Source organism: Micropterus salmoides, unplaced genomic scaffold (assembly GCF_014851395.1).
Source record: "Micropterus salmoides isolate LMB-PRFRI ecotype aquatic unplaced genomic scaffold, ASM1485139v1 Ms_hic_scaffold_12, whole genome shotgun sequence".
Classification (NCBI taxonomy): Eukaryota; Metazoa; Chordata; class Actinopteri; order Centrarchiformes; family Centrarchidae; genus Micropterus; species Micropterus salmoides.
Window position 1 is genome coordinate 13624849 of NW_024040263.1, and position 9492 is coordinate 13634340.

The following is a 9492-nucleotide window of genomic DNA, read 5'->3' on the forward strand; positions in this document are numbered from 1 at the left end:
CATAGACAATAACTTATGTTTTACTAGTTGCTGAACATTTTTTTTATAACTATAACAGATCTATACTAAAAAAATAAAGCTACGAAAATGATCACGACGTTCCTCGGTTGTCTTGTAATGCCTGGTGACGGCACGTACGTGCTCTACAATTGCGTCGTGACGTCCTTCCTTCCTCCTTTCCTCTGCTACCGGCGAGGTGAGGATAGCTGAAATATTGCTGCTTGGTTTTCATCTAACTCCATCTGTGGAAATTAAACATGCTTTTGGCTTAATTTTGAAGTATCATATGCGGACAGTACTCTGCTTCACCACATAAGCTGTATTTTGCCTTAACTTTAGGTTTGTTTAGAAATATGTTAGGTGGTTTTCCGTTGATCCCGCTGTCTGCCTGAGGCCTGACGTTGCTGTGGTGTGCGTGTTAAGGGCCGCAGCGGGTTGAACAACATTATTTACAAAAGATAGTATTCGTATTTCAGCTGATAATTACGCCCACTAACATGTTGCAGAAGTGTACATTTGTAGTGATAACGTGCTTGCCTCCCTGCCAAATGTAGCTTTCTATTAGCACCAGCGCTAATGCTAACGTTACTTGGGATAACGCAGTGTAGCTGTACTTAGTTGCTTGTGCTAGATGCTGAATTTATGGCGTCCAACGTTTTGACCACGTTTTAGTCAGAAAACCCAAATATTATAGCTGCTTGATGTACAACATGGCAGGCTAGCCTTGGATAACCGTTAATCCTTTAACCTGAAATTCAGTTCAAGCATAACTAGCATTGGAAAGTGAAGCTGTCACGTATCATAACAGCTCCAGAGCACTTAACACACATTGTCAATCTTTACAGAATGAAGACCATTCTCAGCAGTCAGACTGTCGACATCCCCGACAATGGTAAGAAACTGATACATTTTGCAGACTATAGAGATAATCAAAACCTTGTTACAGACTCAAGGTCCAAGTATTACCCACAATAATACATAATTATATGCTAGCATACACATGCATATTTATAAAAACCACCGCAGTAAATCATGTTTAGAAGAATTGGAAATTATTTTAAACCGACCATCTGTGTTCTACCAGGAGACAGTACCAATGTCTCGAGGTACCTGGTTTTTAACCCCAGATTTGTGGAGTTTGGTGTCTTACCGCCTGTTTGTGGTTTATTTTTATTACATTCCCCCCCCCCCTTCCTGCTGTGTGGTGGCACAGTCGAGGTGAGGTTGAAGGGGCGGACAGTGACGGTCAAGGGGCCCCGTGGAAAACTCGTCAGGGAGTTCAACCACATCAACCTGGAGCTCAGCCTGCTGGGCAAGAAACAGAAGAAGGTAAGGAGTCAGGATGTTTTGCCTAAACTAATGGGATATGCTATAATCACAACATGTAGACAGCCTCAAATTGGTTGAATCACAACACTCTCCCAAAAATTGGATAGAAGGATAATCAGTGTGATGCACAAAGACCCCCCCCTGTCATAAGTTGGGCTGTGTTCATAATATACGAAATAGGAAATTAAATGACCTAATTCGTGAAAATACAGTATTGTTATAATAGTGGTAGAAATAGGTTAAGTAGAAGAATGAATGTTGTGAAAGGGTGTGAGCGACTTTCAAGTTTGTAAACTTAACATTTTTCTCAAGTCTAAGAGGCTGAATGTCAACAGTATTAAAGTGTTTTTAGTTTCTGAAGTTGGCTAGTTGATTGGCTCTATACTAATTAACTATTTGTTAAAGATGGTCAGTTCAACTTGTACCAAAGTTTTTATTTTACATCTGACAGTTTCTTTTCCCCAATATAAGTAAATTAATTTTAAAGCCCATGGCAATATCCCCAGCAATGTGTGACGTCTTCAAATAGCTTGTTTTCTGACACAGTCAAAAAAACAAAGATAATTTAGTGTTTTAAAACCAAGCAGAACATTGAAACATCAGAGCCTGCAAAATGTTTTGCTTGATGACTCGGTAATTAACAAAATTGTTGGCGGTGATGAAAATTCTGTGAATTGACTGATACAGTTAATTAGTTGTTCCAAGTTTTTGTACAGTGTGGTGAAAGTGATGCGAGTCACTGTGCTGTCTTCCTCAGCTTCGTGTGGATAAATGGTGGGGAAACAGGAAGGAGCTGGCCACAGTCCGCACCATCTGTAGCCACGTCCAGAACATGATCAAGGGAGTCACTTTGGTGAGACTACACTTCAGCTTGTCTGAGCTGTTGACAATGGCTCATTCTACCTATGTGAAACTGCTATAATAAGCTCTGTGCACTGCCTTTATGGTGGGATTAGTATATTTTGTAGTCATGATTCCCGTTGTGTCGCTGTATAGCCCTACAGCTAGTTATTGTTGGTAGGATGATGTGTTTTTTTGCCTTTTTGTTTCGGCTCATTGCCTCCCTCGCTTCTGTCTGACTGTAGGGTTTCCGATACAAAATGCGTTCTGTGTACGCCCATTTCCCCATCAACGTCGTCATTCAGGAGAGTGGAACTCTGGTGGAGATCAGGAACTTCCTGGGAGAGAAGTACATCCGCCGTGTGCGAATGAGGACTGGTGAGTCTGCGGCAGCTCAAGGAAATATTGTAGCTATGGGAAGGACACTCGTGTAAGGTCCAGAAATATTGTGAGATTTATTTACTTTGAGAAATATGGCTACCTATATTGGGATAGCAATTTTATAGTGATGTAGTAAATATTTGTTCATTGAGTTTAAGGGTAAAACAACCAAACGGGATCTATCTGTCCAGTGAATTAAACGGTCTGCAACTAACAATTGATTTATCGGCTTGATTTTGATTTCATTATTATGCAGATTATTGTCTTGATTAATTTTATTTATAAAATGGTGAAAACATTAATTTCCCAAAAGCAATGGGTCCAAGGTGATCTGGTTTGATTACTTGATTGATTTGACCAACAGTTACAACCCTAAGGTGTTTATTGACCTTTCATAACTGAGAAGCATTACATTGAAGCTGGTAGCAGTAGATGCAGAAAAAGTGCATAGTCCGTTTTGACCAATTGCTGTATTTGATTTGATGTGTGACAGTAATTTTATTCCGTTGTGAATAGTAAAATTAATCTTTTGCTGTGTTCTTCTCTGTGTCCCAGGTGTGAATTGTGCAGTCTCAGCCGCCCAGAAGGACGAGCTGGTGTTGGAGGGTAACGACATTGAGCTGGTGTCAAACTCAGGTATACTGTCCACCTTTTTCACTACAGCTCGTAAAGAATTTCAGTTCTTTATTTGTTCAGTTAATTACAGCAATATTAGTGTTTTTCAGAGTACTGTAGTTGACTGCAGAGATTACTGAAGTCAGTGGTTTCCTTGACCTTTTTGGCTTAAGTTTATAGGAAAGCAAAATACGAGTTGTGAGCACTTCAAGCAGAATGATTTGAGCAACTTTAGGAGCCCTAAACAACCAATTTTACCAGGAAGAAGATAAATGCCCAAACGCATGCTTACATCTCACAATGCCTCAAATATACCTTGCTATCCATTGACTTCAGTTATCTATATAATGTCACCTTTCTTACTGCGCCTCCATTTTAGTTTTCATTATTAGTCTATGCCTTTTCATTAAGTTGCATTCTCCATCTCCTTTTTACACATACAACTGGTGAACCCATCCTCCTCTCCCTGAGTAGGACAGCGACACAGTTCTTTGTTTGGCTTTGTACTGCAGCACATCGGACTTGAAATTAAAATGTTGGACTGAAACTACTGAGACTTTTATAGGCGCTTTGGTCAACAGTGTAGGAGCCACACCACAATAATATAAACTAAGACCAAACAGTGTAATCGTCTTGAGTGATCAGTCACTGGTACTCAGTCAAACTGAAGATGTATTGCTCTTGAAGACCAGACCGAAGGCACAAAAGCCCCTTAAACAAGCAGCAAGTTAATATAGATGTTGTACAGTCCTGGCTGAGCATCTAGGACACATTGTCTGATGTCAGTGGTTTGTAGCCTGTAGACTACAATAGATTGTCTTTGCCCAATATATCTTGGTCCTCTAAAATGTCTGGGCATATTTATAAAGGTCACATTTTTCATACGATGTAGATGAAATCACCCTTCAATTAAGTTGAAAATAAAAACCTCAGTCATGATTTCCCCCCCCCCCCCCCGATCTTTCCTCCATCTCTCTCTCCTGTATTATTATTATTGTGATCCTGACGTGTTGCTCATCATCCCATCTTGTCTCTGTTCCAGCTGCTCTGATCCAACAGGCCACCACAGTCAAAAATAAGGATATTAGAAAGTTCTTGGACGGTATTTACGTGTCCGAGAAGGGAACAGTAGTGGAATCCGATCAGTAAAGGTTACATCTGCACTGCAAGAGGTTAGACAACGCCGTCAAAGCTTGTTTTCTGCATGCTTCTTACAATGCCTGTCTTGGTGGTGATGTGAATACATGTCTTTTTTCCAGAGATGTCTGCGGTTTTGCTTTGTGTAATGCTTTGTGGCTCTACATAACTGATACCGTTTTTTACTTATTTTTATTTTGATCTTATGTGGTATTGGGGATGAGCAAAATTGTTAGAATTAGTATGCTAATATGTATTTTCATTATCAATATTTCTAGAAGTTATGTCTAAGATTGTATAAATAAGTTAAAGATAATGTTAATTTCCAATAGCCAAAAATGTCTTAATTGCTCTTTTGATCTGACAACAATCCAAAACTAAGCAATCTATCATGAAGAAAAGCATCAAAATCATAGGTTTAAGCTAGAACCAGTAAATATTGCGTGGTTTGAAAATGACTGAACAAACATTAAAGTGCTGTGAACTGTAAATTTTACAATTGCTTCAGATTTTAGGTCTTAATGCAACACTGATCTAAAATCTGAGTTGTTCAATCTTATGAAACGAAATGGCTAAATGCTCATATTAAACTAAAAGGCTTATTAGGCCTCAGTAATTTAGCATATTGTGGTAATGTTTTCATTAAAACGCATACCAGTTGCATGGGATCAGGTCTCTCCCTTCACACTCTGCTCTTCTGCTGCTTTTCAGCGGCCTTGATGCAACAGGCCACCACGGTCACAAATGACATCAGGAAGTTCCTGGACGCCATCTACATCAGCTAGAAGCTGAAGAGCAAGATGATGAATAGATGTTCACCATGTCCTGTTATGACCAATAAAACGTACCAACTTTTCCAATTAATCCGTCCTCTGGTTCTTTTGTCACCCTTTTAGTTATTTGCCTGTCTGTAGGTCAAAATGGTTTAGTAAAATGGCACCTGTGAAATTAAGTTAGCGACAATAGAAATGTGATGTATGATCACAAATTGAAAAGTTACTCAAAAGTATTAATACAGAATTACAGATAAAGTCAACAAAGGAAATAAGATCTGCATCTGAAGATTGATATTTGGTGTTGCTGTGTTTACCTTTTAATTAATTGGCTTCTGTTTAGTGTATAAAATTATTTTAAACCAGGGCTGTATTGAACACATCAGGTTTTTCCGAAGCTTTATATTACACAAGATCTGTGATGTAGTGTGCAGCTGTAGAAATAAATATATGTAAATGATGCTTTTAGATACTTTAATTTTACCCTGTATGATGTAAAGGCAACGAAATGGAGAAAATGTAAAGCAATTTAACTATATGAAATTAAAGCCAAAGAAATTGTAGATCACAATATCTTCATGGTCAACTGAAAATGCAGCGTCCCCTCTATGGAAGTTCAGATTCAAGTATTGAGTGTCCAACAATTCAAAAATGAGGTATTTCTTTGTGGTCCGCTGACTGTTCATGTAGCATCACTATGAGGTTCACTTTTTTTTTTGGTGTAAGTACTGGTGTAATTGTCATAACATTCACATGACACTCACACATTCATGTTTCCTTCAGGGTGACCGTTCATCTCACATCATCAGGGTTTTTTTATTACCATATAACTTCAAAACTAATGACATTCCCATCATCATCAGCTGGCCTTCAAGTTTACTGCTTATTAGTAAATGATAGACTGCTAACATGCTACACTAAGGTGGTGAAAATGGTACATTATACCTGATGTATTTTAATGTTTTGTCATTGTGAACATATTAGCAAGTCATTGAGCAGTTAAAGTAGCTCATGTGTAACATTGCAATATGTAGGAAAACACCCATTCATAAATATCTTGGAACTCATCATTAGGACCCGAGCACGAAACATGCCTCCTGGAGCGATGCTCAACGCCCAACAGAAAGTCGGCCATTTTGGATTTAATGGTATTGTTTGACGATTTACAAGCTCTATACTTTAACATCAACTTCAAATTTTCGCTGTCTAGTCTAAAGCCATTGATCATTAAAAGTTGTACAATCTTAGTTTTCGTTTAATGGCATGCCTGTGCCGTGGCATACAAAATCTATTATTCACCCTGAAACAGGAAGTTGTTGAACTTAAGTGTGTATGCTCATATAGTTTATGGTATGCTCACATCTGCACCAAACTTTACATGTTTGATAAGAGTCCCGCCCTGAACACCACCTTCACCTCCACCACCCACAAACCTGTCTGCTGATACCTTTGCTGCCTTCTTCACAGGCAAAGTGGGAGCTATAACTAGCCAATTCTCTAAATTACTCAAAATCAACCATTCTATTCCCGCCCTGGTCAGCGCCCACTGTGTGAACACGGCACAGGAAAACCATGTAACAGTCATGTAGCAGTCCTCATACATGTCTCCCTCCATCTCCCTCGGGAAATGGAGCAAAAGGCTTAACACAAAGGCTAACACGTAGCAGTCCATGTTCTCCTCTGCCCTACCCAGGTCAATGGCACTTCAGTCTCCTCGTTTACTCCTCTCACGGAGAGCGAAGTATCAGAACTCCTGATCCATAGCCGTCCCACTGCATGCCCAGTGGACCCGATTCCAACGAATCTCCTCCGAGCCATATCTCCTACCGTGGTCCCGGCAATCACTCATGTAATAAATACTTCTCTGCCTTCATGAACCTTCCCGAACACTTTCAAAAGGGCTCGGGTTACACCCTTGCTCAAAAAGCCCTCACTCGACCCAACTCAAGTTGAGAATTCTCAGCCAGTTTCTCTTCTACCATTTTTATCCAAAACTATCGAACAGGCAGTCTTCAAACAGGTCTCAGAATTCCTCTCACGGAATGACCTCCTAGATCCATATCAGTCTGGTTTTAAGAGTGGCCACTCTACTGAAATGGCTCTTTTGTCTGTAACAGAAGCCCTAAGGTCAGCTAAAGCTGCAGCCCAGTCCTCGGTTCTTGTCCTGCTGACCTATCAGCTGCCTTCGACACAGTCAATCACAGGATCCTGCAATCTGCACTCTCAGCAATGTACATCTCGAGTAAAGCACTCCTGTGGTTTGAATCCTACCTCTCGGGGCATTCCTACAATGTTTTGTGGCAAGGACAATTATCCTCCTCCCACTGCCTCTCCACAGGGGTGCCCCAAGGCTCAGTGCTTGGGCCCCTTCTCAATTTACACCACCTCACTGGGGCAGATCATTCGCTCACACGGCTTCTCTTACCGCTGCTACACAGACAATACGCAACTCTACCTATCCTTCCCGCCAGACGACCCCACCGTCTCGGCGCGTATCATGAACTGTCTCTCGGACATGGATGAAGGCTTACCACCTTCAACTAAACCTCTCTAAGACTGAACTCTTGGTTATTCCAGCCAAGCAATCTATCCACCATAATATCAAACTACAAATTGACTCCTCAACCATCACACCAACCAGGGTGGTGAGAAACTTGGGTGTCATGACTGATGACCAGCTGTCCCTTTCAGACCATGGTGCTGCTGTCTCTCGGTCGTGCGGCTTTGCTCTATACAACATCAGAAAAAGCAGGCACTACCTCGCTCAGTATGCCACCCAGCTTCTGGTCCAGGCCATGGTTAACTCTTGCCTCGACTATTGCAATTCCCTCCTAGCAGGTCTTCCCTACAAATGATTCAGATCGCAGCAGCACGTCTGGTTTTTGATCAGCCCAAAACGACTCAAGTCACTCCATTACTGTGTGACCTCCACTGGCTACCCGTGGCCTCCAGAATCAGATACTTCAATACTTGCATACAGAGTGACTACTGGGTCTGAAACCATCTGCTTAAACTCCATAATACAAGTTTACGTTCCTTCTCGGCCACTACGCTCCTCCAACGAACACCGCCTGGCTCTGCCATTGCTTCACACAAAGCAGTCCCAGTGCTGGCTGTTCTCAAATGTGACACCACGATGGTGGAACGAGCTACCACAAACCATCAGAGCAGGGGCGTCCCTCTCTAACTTCATGAAGCTCTTGAAAACTCATCTCTTCCGAGAACACTTCCTCTTATAACACCTCTAACCTCTAACATGCACTTCCTGTGCTCTTCTTCTTCTATCCCCAACAATTATCTTGTATTGATTGCACTTTGTTGTTAACTGTCACTTCTTTCCCTAGGTGTTTACCACATTGATACGATATGTGCTATTAGCTCTTCCTAGTATTTATTGCTGCTCTTACTAGTATATATAGTCAGTTGTAGATCTCGTGCTGTATTTCATGCTTTGTTGATGCTTGTATGTTGTTTCTCTAATGGAAGTTGCTTTGGATAAAAGCGTCTGCCAAATGAGTAAATGTAAATGTCCCTAAGCGTGTGACAATTCAGCGTGTGTAGCACATCGGCAGACGCACTACACATACGACGGCTCTTCCATTGCTTGCAGCAAGCTTTAATTAGCCAAAATAATGTTTCCTTAACATGGTACATCAAAATGTGTCCACCCTTGAAACAGAAAAGTCAATCAAAATCACATTTGGTTGATGTATCAATAATGGTGTCTTTAACAGTGACAGACGTATTGCCATAATGCAGTGTGTGCATTTGAAGAAAGGTAGGTGAACAGTAGACTTCTGACAGACTCAGACCACTTTATTTTAATGCTTCAGCCTTTTTATTTTACATAATATATAGTAAGATTGTGCTAAAAGCATCCTTTTCACAACCATTCTATTTCCTCTTATTAAAAGCACTAAGCGGCTCTCCAGCTCCTGTTTACATCACTTGCCGTTTCATCTCTTAGGCAGTCAAAACAATAGCAAAGAATTAAGGATGTGATTTTGAGCCTCCAGGTTCTGCATGAGGCTGTCGGCACAAACACTGATGATTATGCAAGCATAAACACATCACACACTACAAGTGCTTGTATGATTGTTAGGGTTTCTTGACACAGTTGACGGGCGTTGAGAGCTAGAAGACAGGGCACTCCCATGCTCGATAGTGAGCATAGGAGGGTCATTATACGAAAACGTGCCATTTTAAGTCCCTCAGAAAAAAAAAGCTCTTTAAATCTTAATAAACCAGAAAACAAATAAAATATTTCATAATTTAGTTTCCATAATATGTCTCATAATATAAGAATAAATTAATTTCTGTTTCTTTTGTTTGTCAAAGATTTTAATCATTTTTTTGTGCAAAGCATCTTGCGGAAATGTTGAAAATGGCCTATCCCTCAGTGTGATTTTTCTACTTC

General features: G+C 40.6%; 1 protein-coding gene across 1 annotated transcript; it reads left to right on the top strand.

Moving 5' to 3' along the window:
- The first annotated feature begins 171 nt into the window (after window positions 1–171).
- Window positions 172–5166, top strand: rpl9 (ribosomal protein L9). Its single transcript, XM_038713483.1, has 8 exons — window positions 172–196; window positions 846–892; window positions 1214–1329; window positions 2087–2182; window positions 2415–2547; window positions 3106–3186; window positions 4208–4337; window positions 5014–5166. The coding sequence occupies exons 2-7, from the start codon at window positions 847–849 to the stop codon at window positions 4312–4314; spliced, it is 579 nt and encodes a 192-aa protein (XP_038569411.1). The 5' UTR covers window positions 172–196; window position 846; the 3' UTR covers window positions 4315–4337; window positions 5014–5166.
- The last annotated feature ends 4326 nt before the right edge of the window (window positions 5167–9492 follow it).

What these genes read in the sequence shown, in the direction of transcription:
- rpl9 (XM_038713483.1), top strand. Translation starts at nt 847, where the DNA reads ATGAAGACCATTCTCAGCAGTCAGACTGTCGACATCCCCGACAATG. An exon ending in TGGGCAAGAAACAGAAGAAG is followed by an intron (nt 1,330 to 2,086) that starts GTAAGGAGTCAG and finishes TGTCTTCCTCAG; the next exon opens with CTTCGTGTGGATAAATGGTG. An exon ending in TGAGCTGGTGTCAAACTCAG is followed by an intron (nt 3,187 to 4,207) that starts GTATACTGTCCA and finishes TCTCTGTTCCAG; the next exon opens with CTGCTCTGATCCAACAGGCC.